General features: G+C 53.4%; 6 protein-coding genes across 6 annotated transcripts; 4 read left to right on the forward strand and 2 right to left on the reverse strand.

Annotated features, from left to right (window-relative positions):
• Positions 1–3,308: 3,308 nt before the first annotated feature.
• J4E78_006017 (uncharacterized protein) lies at positions 3,309–4,182 on the forward strand (the record flags this gene model as incomplete). Its single annotated transcript, XM_049366631.1, has 3 exons — positions 3,309–3,356; positions 3,413–3,820; positions 3,877–4,182. The coding sequence occupies 3 exons, from the start codon at positions 3,309–3,311 to the stop codon at positions 4,180–4,182; spliced, it is 762 nt and encodes a 253-aa protein (XP_049221337.1).
• A 1,445-nt stretch (positions 4,183–5,627) lies between these two features.
• On the forward strand, positions 5,628–7,676 carry TOM70 (TOM (translocase of outer membrane) complex component; the record flags this gene model as incomplete). Its single annotated transcript, XM_049366632.1, has 4 exons — positions 5,628–5,937; positions 5,987–6,069; positions 6,125–7,540; positions 7,596–7,676. The coding sequence occupies 4 exons, from the start codon at positions 5,628–5,630 to the stop codon at positions 7,674–7,676; spliced, it is 1,890 nt and encodes a 629-aa protein (XP_049221338.1).
• A 4,279-nt stretch (positions 7,677–11,955) lies between these two features.
• On the reverse strand, positions 11,956–13,706 carry J4E78_006019 (uncharacterized protein; the record flags this gene model as incomplete). The annotated part of the gene is made up of 4 exons (XM_049366633.1): positions 11,956–12,522; positions 12,569–13,160; positions 13,209–13,520; positions 13,567–13,706. 4 exons carry the CDS (start codon positions 13,704–13,706, stop codon positions 11,956–11,958), a joined length of 1,611 nt encoding a protein of 536 aa, XP_049221339.1.
• A 526-nt stretch (positions 13,707–14,232) lies between these two features.
• Positions 14,233–15,019, forward strand: J4E78_006020 (uncharacterized protein; the record flags this gene model as incomplete). Its single annotated transcript, XM_049366634.1, has 3 exons — positions 14,233–14,364; positions 14,411–14,883; positions 14,938–15,019. The coding sequence occupies 3 exons, from the start codon at positions 14,233–14,235 to the stop codon at positions 15,017–15,019; spliced, it is 687 nt and encodes a 228-aa protein (XP_049221340.1).
• Positions 15,020–15,216: 197 nt separating this feature from the next.
• On the reverse strand, positions 15,217–15,819 carry J4E78_006021 (uncharacterized protein; the record flags this gene model as incomplete). Its single annotated transcript, XM_049366635.1, has 2 exons — positions 15,217–15,707; positions 15,759–15,819. 2 exons carry the CDS (start codon positions 15,817–15,819, stop codon positions 15,217–15,219), a joined length of 552 nt encoding a protein of 183 aa, XP_049221341.1.
• Positions 15,820–17,028: 1,209 nt separating this feature from the next.
• On the forward strand, positions 17,029–20,082 carry J4E78_006022 (chitin synthase I; the record flags this gene model as incomplete). Its single annotated transcript, XM_049366636.1, has 4 exons — positions 17,029–17,047; positions 17,184–17,383; positions 17,451–20,006; positions 20,068–20,082. The coding sequence occupies 4 exons, from the start codon at positions 17,029–17,031 to the stop codon at positions 20,080–20,082; spliced, it is 2,790 nt and encodes a 929-aa protein (XP_049221342.1).
• Between the last annotated feature and the right edge of the window lie 618 nt (positions 20,083–20,700).

Consider the following 20,700-nt stretch of genomic DNA (forward strand, 5'->3'; position numbering starts at 1 on the left):
CCTCCCATGCCAACACATCCTAGTGTCGCATCCGTTGGGCCCGGGGTTGCAGTAGTCGAATCCCGAGTGATGTTACCTACACCGTGTACGTATAACAAACACTGCCGGTAATCGCGCTATGATCTGTCCACCTTTGATTGAGCGTATGGTGCGGCTATCCGCTGATAGCCAAGGCATCCATCGCTCTCACTCACTCACCATGTCTACGATTCCCGGGAATTCTTAGGTTCATTAGATGGCTCCCGCATCGAGATCTAGCTCACCGCTAAGGACAACTTGACTTTGCCTGTTACGAATATGACACATCCGCTGCCGGGCCGTTCGCTTGTCACACGCAGGTAGTGAAGAGCTAGAGCGCTTGGAGAACAGCGTACTGCACTGTGCATGACTAGGTCGGCGTCTCTACCGTAGCCTCATGGCGTGCCTTGGTGAAGACACTGTGACTGCACATCGGTTTAGTGCCGTATGTTGTATGAGTGATCAGCTGGATCCACAGAGGCCTTCATAACGGGCGTACATATTGCATGAATATGCAGCTAGTCGGCCCATCATATGTTAGGGGGACTACGCAATCCGTAGCGCCTAGCTCGCTTCTGAATACAATACGATCGTTTGTACTCAGCCTTGCGGCGCGTCCCAGACTTGATCGCTTGCATCATGTCAAAAATCGAGCGGCTCGGCTATGACAACTCATGGGAAGTCGGCAAGAGGCATGATGTCGTTTTACAGACACGGGGCCCTGTAATCACACACGTGGGTCGTGTGGGGTCGGATCAATCTCTGTATCGGGCCTGTGTGTATTCCTCAAGGGATTTTCACCCTGACAGTGCTGCGTTCGCAGGTGGCTTTCGTGCGACGGGCGGACAGGGGAGCGTAAACGTCGTCGGGGCGTTGATAGCGACCCAGACCTGGCTATGCTTTCCGTGAGCAACCAAACCTCCGAATGCTATACTTTCGATATAAAGAAGGATTGCTGGGTTGATGAGTGCCTGTTCGCAATGTCAGCTAAGCTGAGTATGCTTGACGCCAGAACTGACCTTCTATGGCACACTGTCTGATGGGCGGCTTGCCGAATTGTTGCGATACACGTGAGCTCAGATGGTGTACAACTAAATTGCGGCACAGGCTGAAGAGGGAGTTCCGGCCATCCTCACTAGCGTGTAGTCGGTGAAGTAGAGGCATGTTCCGCGCTTGGAATGTGGCGCATGGGCCGGACAAGGTCGCCCAGCCCTGAGCATGTATCTCTCGGTAATTCGTATGGGTCGGCTGTGAGCACTGGTGGTCAGCGCGTGACAGCAAACCATGGCCACTTTCAAAGCGCCTCAATATTGCGCCTGAAAAATGAGTTTCTCTTTCGAAGGGATGCTTTTCGTGCAGGATTTGGCACGATCACCAGGATTTGTTGCGTTCACTGTAGTGTACTCGAATGCTGAGCTCTTCGAATGCGTGATAGCTCCCATCTCCCCCGAGCTTATCCATGCTCCAGAATCTAGAGCATTCACCAACATCTATTGATGAGAAGCCGCGACTGCGACTATATAATTGAATCGTTGGTACTCATCGCTCCGGGAGATCGTGCCGCGCCCAGCGGATGAGATCCCGAAGGCACGTCGATGAGCTTGCGGGTCAGTACGGCAGGGCTTGCTCGCTTGAGGCTGTATGGGCATGGAGAAGAGCGCAGATGGCGACAGTGACGACATGGTGTTCCAATGGGGAGGTCTCGTCCATGGGGCCTGATCGGTGAGCGAAAGCTGGAGTGAAACACGAGGTGGGGACAGGGATGCCGGATCGAGACTTTTGCAATTTTCGTGATGCTTCATGGCTGCGCCCCTATGTGAAAGAGCTATCGACGATCCATGAGGAGTAGTTAGGTAGGATGTTAGGTTTCCTTACAGGTGTAGCGACCGCGCCCTTGCTCACTTTCGCTGCTAGCTCGTCGTTAGTGGCCAATGAGCTTCAAAGGGGGTCGAAATCATTTGCGTCTGCAGGGATGAGAGCACATGGCCTTTTCATGCACGTCACAAGCGCTACAAGCACTAGCTCCGGCGCACGCCCATAAATATTATCAGGATGGCCCCAACGCGCGAGCATTTCCAGTCTCAGAAATGGGAACGCCTGGTTCGGCTGTCTCTTCTCTACGACACGACACACGACACTCACCAGATGTCTTTCTCCGCACCTGCGCACCAATTTCTATGAGTGCAGTACCCAAAAAAGACTATCCGCATGAATTCTTGTCAGTGTTCGGTCTTTCCAATGAAGAGTTAGTGTCTGGCAGGACAGGACAGGGTACGTTATCGCTTGTATCTCATCAGCTGAAACAGTAGACCATGTTTATACTTTCTGAACGATCTATCACGCAAGCTGCTAGGGAGTGCGAGCCTGAGCCACTCCCAACATGGATTCGGATATTATACTTCTCTTTGGATATCACATTCGTTGCCTCGGGAGATCTGAGCCCATCTCGGCTTCATGTCGGCTTTGCAGCATGCAGAAGTACACACCCGGCACTGTGAATGTGGACCTGGGTCCAATATCTGAAGACCTGATGTGGGTATGCGTCGGTCTGGACCGCGATGGATCTTTCAAAAGGAATGAGGGGGTGTGAGGAACGACGAAGACTCCGGACGTACGGCAGATTTGGGTTAAGCTGGTGTAGGATCCAACTGCCCTGGACCCTACCAATCCCTCTGTACGCGTACGACTACTGTACCTAGGTGTGCATTCGATAGTCAGAACCAGTATGTTGGCATCGCGAAGTGCGTCTTGCTGTCGACAACCACACGGACCGAGATAAATCTCCCAAATACGACTTGGACAGGGAACAGGGACTCACAACTAGATAGCAAGGACAGATTAGTATCCAGACATGTAAGATGTAGCCTCACTGTCATTTATTCATTTCAGTACGATTACTCATAGATCTCCCTAAGGCGATTGAAAGCAATCACCACCTATCGTAGCTATTCCTATAGACTTGATAGGTGTTTGTTCTATGTCAGATGACGTCATATTCTGCCCAGGCTGGCTTCGAGCATCAAATATCTGTGCCGACCATCCAGCCGCAGTCGGCCCTGTAAATATTTGGATTCACCATACCTAGGTACTGCTGAAGTTGATCAACGCTCTACCTACCAACATTCGAGGATATAACGGAAATAACTATTGATTTTCAGCGTAGACGTCACTACCGCGTATGATGCAATGATGGAACTTCAAATATCTACCCACAAAACAAAAGCAACACAGATAGGCACAATACGCTGAACAAGAGTTAGACCGTAAAAACACCTTCAGCAAACTCCACAATGCCGCCATCAGGTCTCGCAATTCTCATCGGAGCCGGACCCGCTACTGTAAGTCGTCTTGCAGGCCCCGCACCGAACACACGCGTCTAATGAAACACGTCTAGGGAACAGGAATAGCACGCATCCTCTCATCACCCGCCCATGGCAACCTCGCCGTCGCACTCTTAGCCCGACGCCCCGAAAATCTCCAAAGCGTCATCTCTACAGTCCGCTCCGCCAACGAAAATGCGGTTCTCGAGGCCTTCCCAAGCGACACTTCGAAAGCATCTCTAGAGAAGGCATTTGCAGACATCAAAGCACACGAGAGCTTCAGGGGGCTGAACCTGAAGCTGGCGATATACAGTATCAAGCATTCAAGCAAGAAACCGTTCTTGGAAGAGACGAGGGAAGACTTTGAGGATAGCCTGGAGACCTATGTCGGAGGGGCGTTCACATTTGCGCAGGAGAGTTTGAAGAGATTCTTTGCGGATCATGGTGAGACGGGCTTGATGGATGGAGGGGAGAAGAAGGGCGTAAGCAGAATCGTTATAACTAGCTCGTTGCATGCAATACTAATTCTTGACAACAGACGCTTATCTTCACTGGCACGCTCGGCGCGCTTCGATGCAGTGCCCAGTTCGCTGCATATGGTGCTGGACGTGCCTCTGTCCGTCAATTAGCGCAGACACTGGCCCGTGAGATGAGCGAGAAGGGCGTGCACGTCGTACATACGATCGGTAATGGTGCGATTGCAGATGAAGACGGAGAAGATCAAAAGGTGGGCAAGAAGATGAGCGCCGATGCTGTTGGTGAGACGTATCTTTGGCTGCATCAACAGAAGCCTTGTTTGTGGACACATGAGCTGGACATGAGGCCCGCTTGTGAGAAGTTTTAGAGGTGTTACCAGAGCCCTTGCTTCTGCGATCCGCGGATTCTATGATAGAGGCAAGACCGACTGCATTTCATGATTGATAGAAAGGCTATAGAAATGTAGGAATATGCATGTCTGATCACCTGAGAAGGAATTGGGAACCAGAATCGGGTCACTCTCTGTCTTATATGTCTTACGTCCGTGACCAGTGCAGTCCCCAACCTGTGCGCTTAGAGATGCGATCATCCCAGACTCCTTGCATAATGTACTCGGGTTGTAGTTGGCCTCGGAGTGGTCCGCTGTTTGTTTCGTCGCCATCGTCTCGGACATAGTAGAGAGTGTGGTGTAGGGGTTGAAGCACAGCTTGCACGGATGAGTAACATCACTTGGGCATGTGTAGGTGAGCTCACTTGGCACGATGCCAATGTACCGTCAACGCAGCTATGCCAGACTATGGTGTATGGGCTGATGTATTGGGATAGTTATAATGTATATGTTCTATCAGTGAAACTGTCCGCCAGCAGTACCACTTTGGGGTGTGATATATCGTCAGCTTTGGCCCTTGCGACCCCTGAGCGCTTTGAGATCTGCAATTTGCTTCCGCGTCTTGATCCCCCTTAAACTTCTTCCTGTGGATGATGATGCATGTGTGATAACAGGTTTCGAAAGCCCAACCAGCCTCGCACATACATGACTGATGAACACCTTCCACCTGGTCTTCGCATACCGTGGTCTCCTCATAATGGTGAAGTCCGTCTCCCCTGCAACACGGTTATCTGCATATCGTAGTGAAATTGTAGTCTGGCTGAGCTGATGTGATGAGGGTATTGAATATCCAAGTCGCAGTCCTCTTGTCTGCACCAAACGTTCTCTGCACCAAATGTTCATCTCCACTTCGTAGCTTGTGAACCAGCCTGCAATAGCACAGACAGGACATACTTGGAGACCGGTCTTGTGTCGTGCGCGAACAGGAAGCCCAAGGTCTCACGGACCGAAACTGGTGAGCAAGAAGTCGACTTCTGGAAGTTCTTCCTCTTCGCGCGAGATTGAGCATTCTCATTTCTTGTACCTCATGCAAGGAAGAAACTGGATAGATGCGCTGCAATCTATTCTAGTAAAAAAATGAAATTCAGCCAGCTCCTAAAGATACCTAGGTAGGGAAGACTTCTATATTATGTACTTCTGACTATTGTTTAGTGTTTCCCTGAAATAGAGTGCTTGCATGAGCCAAAGAAACCAAGACTGTGAGTACTCTGAAGGGAGAAGAGATGGAAGAGTGAGGTGTGGGTCCACAACGGGGTTCTTCGGCACGGCCATGATGACGTTCCGCGCGGGCGCTGACGTTAATTCCATTGATCCAAGCTTGCCTAGCCAAAATCTGCGACAACACACCACAACATTGAGCAGCACAGCAGAGCGTGCTCGACAACCACCCATCCAACTAAATCACCCCCACAGATTTGGAAAAGATGGCGCCAGTAAACACACCCGTACCACAGGGAATTCCCTCGCCGCCACCTGTCCGAATTGCCGTCGACACGAACAACTCGCTGTGGGATCGGTTGAGCAATTGGGCTTCAGAGAACAAGGGTGTCGTGTACACGATTGCGGGTATAACACTGGTTGTCGGTGCTGGTGGGGCTGTCTACTACTTCTCCAATGATTCAAGAGACAGCGCGGCAGACACAGCGGCGACCAAGCGCAAGAGGCAACGCGAGCGCAAGCGCGCAAAGGAGAGGGCCGAGAAGGACTCAGCGCCAGAGAAGTCTGCAGAGTCTGGTAGGTCGATGCAGCTCTCTGACAAGGACGTCCACTGATGAGAAAATAGAGAAGAAGGCATCTGTAGCAGAAACAACCGAAGACAAGCTCCCAGAGGTTGACGAGAACAGCGTGGGCTCGCTCTCGGACGAGGTGCGACACATGTCCTGTAAAATCACCCTCAAGGGCGATGACTGACGATCCGTAGGACCGCAAAGACTATGCCGCAAAACTCAAGGCTGCAGGCAACAAGGCCTACGGGTCCAAGGACTACAACCGCGCCATCGACCTCTACGGCAAGGCCATCCTCTGCAAGCAAGACCCCGTCTTCTACTCGAACCGCGCCGCCTGCTACAATGCCATGTCTGAGTGGGACAAGGTCATTGAGGACACGACCGCCGCCATCAACCTCGACAACGAATACGTAAAGGCGCTGAACCGACGAGCGAACGCATACGAGCAGGTCGAGCGCAACAGCGAGGCCCTCCTCGACTACACTGCGAGCTGCATTATCGACGGCTTCCGCAACGAGAGCAGCGCACAGAGCGTCGAGCGTCTGCTTAAGAAGGTCGCCGATGCCAAGGGCAAGGCCATTCTCGCCTCCAAGGAGAAGAAGCTGCCCAGCCCAACTTTCGTCACAAACTACCTCCAGAGCTTCCGACCGAAGCCAACACCAGAGGGCCTCGAGGACGACGCCGAGCTTGATGAGGAGAGCGGAAAGGGCCAGTTGCGCAAGGGTCTGAAGGCCATGGCCACCAAGACCGGCGATGGATACACGGAAGCTGCGGCAGCTTTCGACCGCGCAGTCGAGCTCGGAGACCTTGGTGAGCACGAGGCTTTCGCGTATAACATGCGCGGAACCTTTAGCTACCTCAAAGGCGACAACGAAGACGCGCTCAAGGACATGGACAAGAGCATCGAGCTCCAGCCCACACTAACACAGAGCTTCATCAAGCGTGCGAGCATGCACCTCGAGCTCGCCAACCCGGAAGCTGCCGAAGCCGACTTCGCCGCCGCCCTCGAACAGAACTCCAGCGACCCCGACATTTTCTACCACCGCGCACAACTACACTTCATCAAGTCCGAGTTCGGCGAGGCCGCAAAGGACTACCAGAAGTCCATCGACCTCGACAAGGACTTCATCTTCTCGCACATCCAACTCGGTGTCACACAATACAAGATGGGCAGCATCGCCTCGTCAATGGCCACATTCCGCCGCTGCATGAAGAACTTCTCCCAGGTCCCCGACGTATACAACTACTACGGAGAACTACTGCTCGACCAGCAAAAGTACCAGGAAGCCATCGAGAAGTTCGATACCGCTGTCGAGATGGAGAAGACCAGCAAGCCCCTCGGCATGAACGTCCTGCCCCTCATCAACAAGGCGCTCGCGCTCTTCCAATGGAAGAACGACTTCGACGACGCCGAGAAGCTGTGCGAGAAGGCGCTCATCATCGACCCCGAATGCGACATCGCTGTCGCAACCATGGCACAGCTGCTGCTGCAACAAGGGAAGGTCACAGAGGCGCTCAAGTACTTTGAGCGTGCGGCCGAGCTGTCGAGGACAGAAGGCGAAATCGTCAACGCTCTCAGCTACGCCGAGGCAACCAGGACACAACTTGAGGTAAGCCACAGGATCCACACTTCACACCGAAGCAAATGCTAACTCTCGCTATTAGGTGCAAGAAAAGTACCCCAAGCTCGCTTCGAGACTAGGTGCCATGGGCGCGGCTGGCGGTGGCTTCGGCGGCATGCGATAAACACCCTACTTCCTTCCTTCCTTCGATCAAACCATGATACACACCTTTTCTCCATCCCCCTCTTCTACGCTCTTCTCACCCCTTTGTTCCAAAATGATGTATTTAGTATTGGGCACTCCGAGTGTGCGGAACTGCAGAAGTTTGGAAAGCTCCTCCATGAAATGAGTTGGCCGAAGGAGAAATGGAATATGCGTCAAAGAGAGTAACAACAATGGGCGTTTATTTTGATGCGATAGCTCTCCTGCTCCTAGTGGTTGTGTAGTTGTAAATGTATGAATGGTTGTTGATGTACGATGATTATTACTACTGTTCTTCGAGACAAACGTGCCGTTCACTATAGAAACGACATAGTTGATGTAACCAGATATATTGAGTGTACTTATACTACACTGGTATCAAAGCCTCATCCGTACATGTGCCCTCTATACGTGGTCTATACTTTCACGGAACCTGTGCTATGCATATCCCGTCGTTCCAACAACGCCATCTCTATCCGTGTCATGACATGCTTGGCGACTTACTCCCCGCTTAACTGCAGAATAAGGGTACTAGCGACGTCCAAGAAAGGAAACGGACTAGTGACAATCTTCTCTCCCTCCTGCCGTCCAGCACCAACAAGCTCCGTTCGCTCTCGTAGGATGTCCGTTCCTCCCTCGCGAAGCTTATTCGCCAGGTCCTCTGGTAGCGGTTCACCCTCACCCAGTCTGCGCCAGATACCTTGCTCATCGTCCCATCCGTCTTGGTGCGGGTTCTGGTGACTTGAGGAGAGTGCGAACGTATCGAGGGAGGGGGTCGCTTTGATTTCGCGGACGAGATTGGACACGAGACGTTCGTAGCCGGCGCATTTGAAGTCTACGACGAAGAAATCGCGGTCGATACTGTACAGTTGAATGGACATGTAGATCCAGACTGCTTCGTCGGGGTAAGGGTGCTCTTCACTGATGGAGTTTGCACGCTCAGATGGAGTCAGGCCTTCTATGCCGTGGCTGATGCTTGATGCACTTGCGTTGGTGGAACTGCGCCTGCGAAGCCCCGAGGGGTCGTTGGCGAGATCGACACGCGATGAGTGCGTAGAAGACGGATGTGCGACACCGGGTGGGAACATGCCTTCTTTGCGGAAGCGGGCGTTGATGACCCATGGATCTTCTGGCACGTGGTAGCCCCAGTCGTTGGTGTGGTTGTAGTGCCTCTTCTGTCGACCTCTCGTCTCCTGCTCATTCGTGTCCTTGTTACGTACGGTAAGCGGCTCACGATGTGGTGAATTTACCCTAGCTCCCTGGTCTTCGTGCGATGAATGCGATGATATCGAATCTTGCGAATGGCTTCGCGATTTCGGCGGTGAGCGGTCATCAGGGTTCTGAGAAGTACTACGGCTGCGGGATCCGCTCCTGCCACCTGCTCGGCGTATTTTAGGTACTTCCCAATCGGCGCCCATGGCTTTCAGAGCCTTGAAAATAGCAAGCATAGCCTCTGCAGGCTGGTTCCTCGACCTTATACCGAACTGCCACTTGGTCGCTCGAGGCTTCTTGGCTGGCAGACTCGTCATAGGCTCGGGCTTGTTTCTGCCTGCTTCTGGCATCGTGCGGAAGTTTGGCTTCAGCCTTCTCGCTGAGATCTGCCTTTGTTCTTCAGTCTGTTCTGGAGTTGGTGGGAGACCATCATTGTCTTGGACCCTGCTGAGTGGTCTCGGGTGACCTTTCATGTAGGCTTTGTGGTATTCTGTGAGACTGCTTGGCAAGATAGCGACTGTGCTCACAGGACTTCTTATATTTGCGAGTTGGCTGCTGGCGTTCGATCCTTGACGTGCCCGTTCGTGTTCCGAGTTCGATGGCGGTATGAATTGGGGTCGAGAAGCAGCGTTCAAGGACTGAGGCCGGAATCGGTCCATATGACTGTCGTGCGTAGGAGGCGACATTTGATCCCATTCAGGACCCGTCAACAAGGCTAGAACCGATTGTTAGCCGCGTACAAGTTAACAGAGAGGGTGGCTTACGATTCTTCCGCATCATCTCGTTCTCGCGAACGATCAAGTAGGCATCCTTTATCGCACTAGGCTCATCGCGTGCCAATGCATCTTGCACGTCATGCTTTGCGTAACCCATAGTCTTGCCGAGCTTCGACACGACATTCTCGTGCAGCGCCTGTACACGAGGAGCATCGGCCGACGGCGCGAGTGCCTTAGGATCGATCGCCTTATTCGGATCCGCCCCACTGTCGAAGAAATCCTGGGCAGGTGGTTCGAGATACGGAGGCAGGTCTTTGGTGAACCAGGGATCTTGCCGTAGTTCGGGGATCGTGATGCGGTGTACGGGGTTGACCATCAACATCTTCCTGATCAAAGACGTAGCGCCCGGGGATAGATAGCTTGGGGTGCTGTACTGCCCAGCAGCGATCTTTTTGAACAGCGTCGGAATATACTCGTCGTCGAAGGGTAGTCGGCCCACTAGGAGAACGTAGAGGATGACACCACAACTCCAGACGTCGACTTCTGGACCCGCATACAACTTTCCGGATATAACTTCGGGCGCGGCGTAGTTTGGACTTCCGCAGCTCGTCTTGAGAAAGTTGCCGTCTGTCATGATGTTGCTCAGTCCGAAGTCGGCGATCTTGACGTTGCTGTCGTCATCGAGTAGGAGGTTCTCTGGCTTCAGATCTCGGTGGACGATCTTGTGTCTGTGGCAGTATTCGACGGCGCATACGATCTGCTGGAAGAACTTGCGGGCCTGGGCTTCCTGCAGCTTCCCGTGGTTGACGATGTAGTCGAACAGCTCACCACCGGCGTACTCGAGGACCATAATAATTTCCGTCGGCGTGGTTATGACGGTGTAGCTATGGACAATCAGTACATGAAGTTCACAAACATGCAAATAACCCACAGCTTGATGATATGAGGATGCCGTAACAGCTGCAAGTACTGGATCTCGCGCTCTATCCTGCCTGCCATGTCTCGAGTGACCAGGCGCTTGCGGTTTATGATCTTGAGCGCCACCTTCTGGCCGCTGACCTGGTGGGTGGCCAGTTTGACCTTACCGAACGAGCCCTCACCGAGTGTCCTGACTATGGTATACTGTCCGAGGCGCTGGTTCGCCTTGGAGTCCTTGCTCTTGCTCTCCTGCACGGCTGTACCGAGCGCAGTGGGCGGCGCGACGGCCTGGTCATTGGCCCTGGTGGTGCTTGCTGCGCCCGCTCCTCGCCGCTGGGCGGGCATGGAGATGGAGAGCTCCTCGAGGTCCTCGTTATCGATTGCGGCCGACATGGTGGGCGTGGTATGAATGCGACGGCGGTGGGAGAGTGGGGCGTGTCGTGCGTCGGAGCGCTGGCTGAAGCCTTAGCCGGGGTGTTCGGTGGTGGTCGTCGGCGGGGACTGTACATGTAGTGTGAGCAGGTGTGCCGATGCAGGGCTGAGCCAAACGGGCGGGAGGCATCAGAAGCATGTGAAGACGGGCGCGCCTGTTGGGAGAGCTCATTTCCGCCCGTGCAACGGGTGACGGGGAAGACAAGGGAGGAGCTACTTACGTCACTGCTGTCTGCTGCTTTACAGCGGGGCGCGCAAGCCGTGGTTCTGGGGCTCGGTGCTGGGAGTCGACGGCGCTTGGCTCACTGCCCCGCTACGACGCGGCGAGGGCCACCATCAAACAGGCGTGAGGCGAGGGAGGAGTTTGGTACACGATGGGCGTGCGGGCGGCGGCGGCGGCGTGCGACGGAGCGGTGGGAGGGTGCAGGCCGGTGACACGGGTTATCGATTGCGAGATGGCCGGCTGCAGTGGAGCGATGCTGTATGTAGCGGGGTGCGGCCTGGTGAGACACGGAGTGCGTCTGCGGTCGAGGGCGGAGGGTGGGAGGATTTGTACGCGGGCCAGGGCTCCGCTAGGTGAAGAAAAAGATGGAGTTATGGGGAAGCGGACTAGGCGCAAAAAGTGACGGAGCTTGGGGTATCGTGAAGCCCCTCTTGGCTCTGCCTGCGGTTGACCAGCCCGCCGCGCCTATCGCACCCCGTCACGGCTGCAAGGGCAACCGCAATGACACGAGCAAACGGATCACCGGAATCGGACCAAGATGTTATCTACTGTAGTGCTTCTATCGCGTGTGTTACAGCAGTCAGCCCGCACATGTTGACTTGCATGAAGCACAGCTCGCTCCCGCCTCCACGCGAGCCCTCCACGTCCTCGTGGCCGCTGCCCCATGGGCAATTCCCAAAAGTCCATCCCCAGCTAACCTTCTCCATACATGCCACATTACCAATCACGGCTGCAGGACTCTACTCCACCCGTTCATCATCTCATCGGAAGCAGAACATTCGTCCGAGTCCCCTCTGTTGGACCTCGCGCCGGGCAGCACCGTCGACGTATGCAGCCTCGCCCTCGCTAGTCGAGCTTGCACTACTGATCTGTTTGCCCTTGCCGTTTCCAAACACCCTCAACAAGACGACCATGCTCCCTGCGCTGAGTATACTGGCGCACAGGATGGCAATCATGACAAAGTTGCTGTTGCGATACTTGTGCGGGCCGTCTTTGGCATCTTCAGGCCACCCAGAATATAGTGCGTAGGTTGTGAGGATACTCCCCAGATTACCAAGTCCAGAGACGAGTGCGGCGGCTGCCGCTACGCCCACTTCTCCGTGGCGGGGCTGGAAGATCTCGTTGGACCAGGCCATGCAAATCGGCACTGTCGGCCCAAGTCCGAAGCCAATCAGTAGGACGCCACCGTAACGCGACCAGTCTTTGGCGAAGGTAGCAATCAGAAGACCAGCGATCTGTATCACAACAGCAGCACTAAAGAAGGCAGGTCGATGGTGGTGGAAACGGTCCGAGAAGGGCGTCACGATTAGAATAGCGATCAGATCCATCTGTTATAGTCAGCCTCAATTACCCCAGATGACTTCGGGCACTTACAATCCAGATGGGTGCTGAGAGCAAACTTAGCTGGATACCTGTGAGGCTCGGGTTGATGCCGCGGATGATGACAGTCGCGTATGCCTGTGTTCCGTTCCCAACACCCACTACACCAAAGTACATGACAACGAGAGGGTATATCCTCCAGTCGATGACGACGTGCCAGAGATCTTTCATCGTCCACAGCTTGCGACTGTATACGCGGGTGAGATCCTCGTAGTGAATGCGGGCGTCTTCACCTTCCAGGGCTGGTCTGCCTTCTGGCAGCCACTTCATCCATCCAGTTCGCTGGCGTACTTCGCCTGGGGGTAGTGGCCTGTCAGGAAGCCACCACAGTAGCGATATGCCGACAATGAAGCCGACGATACCGTACAGAAGGAACATCCACTGAAAACCAACTAGTCCACCTACTCCATCCATCTTCTGGAAGCCAGCCGAGACCAAACCCACAACCGCCGCGGACATTTGAGATGCTGTGAAGTAGCGCCCGATACGCTTGCCGGTACGAGACGGAGGATAGAAAAGAGTCAGGTAGTATGACATACCCGGCCACATGCCTGCAATAACGATACCAAGGAGTAGTCGAAGGAGGCTGGGCTGCTGTCAGTCTCGTTCAAAATCATGTGTCTTCACGACTTACTAAAGATTCCAGGCAGCGTTCATAGCCGTCAGGCACATGCCAATGATACCAACGCAGGTCACGATGCGACTCATCCATGCATGCGGGCTAACCCTTGACATGACGAGATTGGAGGGAAGATCGAAGATGACATAGCAGACGTAGAACAGCGCCAGACCAGTAGAGACCTGTTTGGGTGTGATGTTGAGTACCGATCCCAGATCGTGACCTTCAGCCAGGTTCATAGTCTGAGCAAGTCCGATATTGGAGCGAATCGCCGAGCATATAAAGTAAAGAATCCAGAATGCTGGAAGTATCCGGCGATCGAGCTTGCTGGGCGACTGTCAGCATAATTCGTGATGAGAAATGTGTGACTTACGAATAGACTCTTTCGATTCTATCGATATCGATCATCTCAGGACCGACTTCGGCATCCCGATGCAGCCCTGTCTGCTTCGCATCGCTAGTTTCTCCGACCCTCTTCTCGATAGGAGCTATCTCCCCAGCATCTGAAGCCATGTTGTACGACTGACGCAGCACGAGAAGAAATGATGAGCCGAAGGCGAAGAGATAGTCCACGGTAAAACACCTTCCTACTTACTTAAGCCGATACACCGTTCGGCTCCCGCTCGAACTGCGTCCGTACTCCCATTCGCCCATTCAAACATTTTGCATGGCTAGTGGGGTAACGCTAGTAATGGTTTGGGGAATGATCATGGCCGGCGGTCGAGACTTGGGTACATGACAACCAGCAATACTCACCCAGGGTCCACACGGGCTTACTGTACTGCACGATCTAGGACTCATAGCAAATTTGTTTGAGCTATCCCGGATATGCCCAGGTGCGGTACTGAACGTGCCTGTGGCTGAAGTAACTTTTCAGCGAAACGAACTAAGACGGAAGGGTCGATGGGCGGCTCGATCTGCCGCTAAAGCGGGACTTCCGAAACCTCGTCATTGTTAGTAATCTACCATCTGAATATATCAGACCCATTCCCAGCAACCAGAGTAAACATACCCTCAAATCTTACAATTGCATATCCTCATGTGTCCCGTACTATATCAGATGCTCGCGAACACATTCGTGCGCTCATCGCGCCGGATACGTCCGTCTGCGCAAACGCTTCGTCTTCGAGGCGCGCGACAGGCGTCGACATTAGCAGAGAACCCACACATCGTATGTACTTCGCGCTGTCAGAAAGGCAACTACTTACCCAATTCAGTACGTACATAAAGATCCGTTCGATCCGAGCAAAAGATTGCTATCACTGCTGCCCACCGAACCTCCCACACCACAACTTGCCATAGGCTCCTGCACCGCGCTCCCTCCAACGCCGCAGAACTTCACCGAGAACCCGCAATTCCTCCCTATCCTCTCCTCCGTGTTCGCGACACATGCTGTCGAAGATCCTTACGTACAATCCCAAGCCGCCGTCTACGCGTCGCCGGGCGGCTTCCACCTCTCACAACCGAATGATGGCGCAGGCGGCGCGAACCACCAAGGCGGAGCGGGAGGTGCAGGCCACGGAGGATGGATACATATCAGTGACTTGAGGAACCCACCAGATTATGGTCGCATCGCGTGGCCGGAGGACATTTTCGGCAGTGTAGAGGTCGACTCCAATGGACAAGTCAGTGGAGGTGATGGAGGCTGGCAGAACAGCGGGACGTACCGGGTTGTGACGAGGGAAGGAATGTGAGTATACCCCCCGAGGCGGAACATGCGAGCACGTTGCTAACACACAGACAGTCTCGGATTGACCGACTTCATGCGCGGAAAGATGGTAGAGAAGCTACTAGATTTAGAAAGGCAGATCAAGCGGAACTCGTAACGTAACGAACGACACGACGAAGGAATATACCCAGGAGGAAGTAGCGCGACTTATCAGAGTCGTTCGTAATCGAAATGTACATGCATAATCAGCCTATGGCCAGCCAGTCTATGGGGTATCTAAACACACACAACCACTTCACACCTACACCATTCTCCCGCCATCGCGTGAACTATCTCATCCTACATCCCAGTCCCTCAGCTTAGTTCGCCCCTCTCCAGCCTCTCCAAAAACTCTTTGCTGAATTTAACACACTGCTCATACGCAATCCTAAACCCATCATCACCCCCGTAATACGGATCATCAATCTCCTCGCCCTTCTCTCCTCTCCTCCCTTTCCTCATCTTCCCCCCAAACTCGCCAAACAGCATAACCCTCCCCAAACTCTCCTCATCCACATCTGCCTTCTTCAACTCCCTCTGCCTTAACGCCTCTAAGTCCGCTAGATTCTCATCATCCATGGCGAGTATGTAGTCGAACTTCTCCAAGTCGCTGCTGGGGGAGAATTTGCGTGCGGAGTGACGGTAGGAGGTTATGCCGTTTTTGCGGAGGGTCGCCATGGTGCGGGAGTCGGGGCTGGAGCCGAGGTGGTAGGCGCCGGTGCCGCAGGAGTCGATTGTGGAGATGAGGGGGTGTGGGGGGTTGGTGGTGAGGGATTGGAAGACGCCTTCTGCCATTGTTGAACGGCCTGTGGGGTGTTAGAGGGTGGACGTGAGGATATGGGGGAGAGAAGGCGCACAGATGTTTCCTAGGCAGACGAATAGGACGGAGACGGGTTTGGGGGATTTAGAATCGCTCATCGTGGTGTTTTGGGATATGTCTCGGCCGGTTGCGTGCTTGGTGGATGGGAGGGTTTGTCTATGCTTGAGCCTGGTGGAGCTACGAGCGATCTGAGAGGATCTGGGGACGGCGGAGTATCATCGGGATTAGCCTCGTCAGGTAAAGTGATTTCTCACAGCAAGCCTGGCCATTTCCACTCGCAATAGACTAGATGACATTGCAAGCTGATACACTTAAAGTGTACCTACTGACAATGTCGCAAAAGTAAATCAACTGCACAGCGATGCAGCATTCCTCTACATGGTTGGTGTGCTCCGCCGCAACATGACGTGGGATCGACAGGAACATTGCTCGAGCACGTCGTACGCGATACAGACGATCATCCGTGCATTACAAATCTGGTATGTTTACGGATTGAGGGGTCAGATTGCTTTTGCTACATACGCGTAGGCTCGAGCGGTGTGATGTAACCCTCGACAAGGACACCCACTCTTGCACTACGGCAACAAACATTTGCGATGAGCAGATGACTTGTCACTTCGGCTGTGTGGGGTCGCCGAAGTCGTTCAAGCTGCCAGAGCCGCATCTGCATGTGCCTCATGACTTGCTGGGATCCCAGGTGCAGACTGAGAAGATGACGGCGACAGGAAGGAAGCGCCATGTCATCTTGTCAACATGTACTCGCAGCTACCTATCGATAGCGATAATCTTCGGCACTTTCACAGCCGTTGATAACCTAAAGCTTTGACGGAAATAGATTCGGGCTTCGTAATAGCAGGGCTGTGAAGTGTGGCGCTCCCCACGATTGCGCAGCGAGTGCTTGCTTGGCAGCTGCTCAGGTGGACGTGAATGTGCGAACCCTCGAGGAGCGAGCCTTTCATTGCTAAACTCAATCCCAGCATCTTCATCTCTATTGACTTTGAGGCCCCAGTCGCGCAATCTGAAGAAGCCGGTTACTTGCGCTTTCTTACATCATTCCCTACCCGCCGTTGCTCCACGCAACCGACTCGGCGCGCTTCCGACCCACCAAACTGCACCAGACGTATCTGAAACACGGGCATATACCAGTCGCTATTCCCTCGACGCCTATACGATAGCACACCACAACCGTCGCATCTTTTAGCCTTTTCGCTGGGCAACCCCTTGTATTCGTGTTTTGGCTTGTTCAGCCGTCCGTCGCATTGCCGCAGAAAGATTGAAGGCGCAGCACCAACAAGAAACACACCAACATGTCATACAACCGATTAGGTGAGTAGCATCCTAGCGGATTCGCGGTCGCATGGTAGCGGCCAGTCGATCTTGACACTTTCCACGAACCGTCAAACAAGCCTTCTGCCATCCACGAGGTGCCTCAGCTGTCAGCCAGACTAACGGAATTGCATAGGCGCACCGGGTGGTAGCGACGACCCGTACGAGATGGACCCACGAAGAAACAACGGGCGGACTCCTTCGCCAGGCCAGCCTCTCCGTGGCTATCAACTAGAAGACCGCTATGCTTCACCACAGCCTTCGGGCATCCTTGAGATCCCTATGGGACCCAACCCAGCAGCAGCTTCCGGCGACCGCTTGCCATTACAACCAAGTGTATGTGTTGCCCCGCGAGAACCAATATGGGTCAAGTAGCGAGATCAGCAGGCTAACATCTGAACAGTACTCAGTAGAAAACATTCCCTACGCAGCAGGCAACTATCACGACGACTACGACCCACGACCGCAACGACACGACTCGGATTACTCTCTCGATCCCCAAGCGCATCACGATGCCTACTACAACCAGCCTTACGACCCAACTCCACACCACGACGAGAGCCCAGGCGCGGGCTACGGAACACAGCCAACACATTACTGGCAAGATGAGGATATGAACAGACCCATGATACACGGCGCCAATTCATATGGCCCAGATCCTCACGATCCAGAGGACATGGACCCAGAGAACCCGTTTCATGATGAACCTGCGCCTACACCCAGCCCTGCCCCAATAAAGCGATGGAAGACCGTCAAGGAGGTCCAATTGTTCAAGGGCAACTTGGTGCTCGATTGCCCGATTCCACCGCGGTTACTGAACCAGGTTCCGCATGCACAGCCCCCGGAGCGTGACGAATTCACCCATATGCGCTACTCGGCCGCCACATGCGACCCTGCAGACTTCGACGCGGAGCGCTTCACTCTGCGCCAGAAGCTTTTCGCAAAGCCAAGGCATACCGAGCTGTTCATTGTTATTACCATGTACAACGAGGAAGACGAACTGTTTGCGCGGACAATGATTGGTGTTATCAAGAACATTGAGTACATGAACTCGCGAACCAACAGCAAGACGTGGGGCAAGGACGCGTGGAAGAAGATCGTAGTCTGCGTCGTCAGCGATGGTCGTGCCAAGATCAACCCGCGGACCCGCGCCGTGCTAGCAGCGCTCGGTGTCTACCAGGACGGCATCGCCAAGCAGCAAGTCAACGGCAAGGATGTGACTGCCCATATCTACGAGTACACCACGCAGATGACACTCGACATCAAGAAGGGTGTCGTTGGTGTCAAGAAGGGAAACACTCCAGTGCAGATGCTCTTCTGTCTCAAGGAGAAGAACCAGAAGAAGATCAACTCGCATCGATGGTTCTTCCAGGCCTTTGGAGCTGTGTTGGATCCTAATGTCTGTGTGCTTATCGATGCTGGTACAAAACCTGGCAAAGACTCTGTCTACCAGCTATGGAAGGCATTCGATCTTGAACCCATGTGCGCAGGTGCTTGTGGTGAGATCAAAGCTATGCTTGTCCACGGAAAGAAGCTTTTGAACCCATTGGTAGCGACGCAGAACTTTGAGTACAAGATGAGCAACATTCTGGACAAGCCTCTTGAATCAGCGTTTGGTTTCATTTCTGTGCTTCCCGGTGCTTTCTCGGCCTACCGTTACGTTGCGCTTCAGAACGACAAGACTGGACAAGGACCACTGGAGAAGTACTTTGCCGGTGAGAAGATGCACGGCGCCAACGCTGGTATCTTCACAGCCAACATGTACCTGGCTGAGGACCGTATCCTGTGTTTCGAGTTGGTCTCCAAGAGAAACTGCCATTGGATCCTGCAGTACGTCAAGTCTGCTACCGGAGAGACGGATGTACCGACCACCATGGCCGAATTCATCAGTCAACGTCGTCGTTGGTTGAACGGATCCTTCTTCGCTGCTGTCTACGCCCTGGCCCACTCTTTCGACATCTTCCGCAGTGATCACTCTTTCTTGCGCAAAACCATGTTCCTCGTTGAGTTTGTCTACCAAACTATCAGCATGATCTTCGCCTGGTTCGCTCTCGGTAACTTCTTCCTGGTCTTCCGCATCCTCACTGCCTCTTTACAAAACGAACTCGGTACCGCGGGTAAAGTTCTCTTTATCGTCTTCGAGTGGCTCTACATTGCTGTTCTGATAACATGTTTCATATTATCACTCGGCAATCGGCCTCAAGGTTCCAATAAGTGGTACATGTCCATGGTCTACTTTTGGTGCATCATCATGGCATATCTCATGTTCGCGTCCATCTTCATCACCGTTCGCTCCGTGCAAGGACAGATCGAAACCAACGGCGGCTTCAACGCGGCAGATCTTTTCAAGGATAAGATCTTTGCCACATTGATCATATCACTGCTGTCGACGTATGTCATGTGGCTAGTGGTCTCCATCATCTTCTTGGACCCATGGCACATGTTCACCTCTTTCTTCCAGTACCTGCTCATGACACCCACCTACATCAACATTCTCAACGTCTACGCCTTCTGCAATACTCACGATATCACCTGGGGTACGAAAGGAGACGACAAGCCGGAGAAGCTTCCTTCAGTCACCACCAAGGCTGACGGTAAAGCGGATATCCAGGCGCCAACTGACGATGCCGATCTCAACACCCAATACGAGACTGAACTCCGCGTCTTCAGCGCAAAGTGGAAGGAAGAGAAGAAGGTGCCATCAGCCAGCGAAAAGCAAGAAGACTACTACAAGGGTTTCCGGTCTGGTGTCGTGCTCTTCTGGATGTTCTGCAACTTGGGTCTATCAGCCTTGGTTCTGCAGTCAGGTGGCCTGGAGCTCACCGTCAGTAGTCCCGACGAGGCTCAGAAGAAGCAGAACGACGCTGCCACCATCTATTTGGCGGTAGTACTGTACAGTGTTGCCGGTTTGGCTGCTTTCAGGTTCATTGGAGCTATGTGGTTCTTGGTCGTGCGAATGGTAAGTGACACCTTTGAGACATTCAGTTGCCGTTATCCAACTCATACTAACAACATCTTAGTTCCGCGGTGTATGATGGGTCATTGTTCTAAGTTTGACGTCATATTTGGAGTTCAGGTACTGGGTTGGGTTGAGCATGTTGCCGTGAAGGCATTCGGCCTCTTCGTTGTGAGGTTCATGACATGATACCAGCTTCTGGGAAAGCACGCGATCTTGGCGTGTAGGATGAGTGTTAACGTATTTCATGTGCCAAATGCCTGTTCAATGTCTTTACCTTATCATCCATACTCGTCGTGTTCATGATTTCATCGTTGCTCCTACTCTTTTCGGTAGGTGAATCTCTCACTGTCGTCCCAAAGCGGCCTTCGTCACGTTACCCTCCCTTCATACCCAAGTACCCACTTCACCTTCTCTTACTGCATTAGTATATAGTGAGACTTCTTGTGTGCGGTACACCTATCTTTCCTCTTGCCGACACTCATCTTCCCTTTTTGCTTCACCTTCACCTGTGTCGTCATCGCTGAGTTTCAGCACGGGCCTGCCGCGTATATCAACAGAGCAGTTGCGCCCACAACACCAATTTTTCAACCCCGACACTCCATCTCCCCTCTTTCAAGTTCTCTCTATCTCCGCTCACACTCGCATTCATCTGCTCAATTCGACGTCAACCTTTGCTTCGCCGACAACCGCAGCT

Source organism: Alternaria triticimaculans (genome assembly GCF_023758025.1).
Source record: "Alternaria triticimaculans strain BMP 0046 chromosome Unknown scaffold_8, whole genome shotgun sequence".
NCBI lineage: Eukaryota > Fungi > Ascomycota > Dothideomycetes > Pleosporales > Pleosporaceae > Alternaria > Alternaria triticimaculans.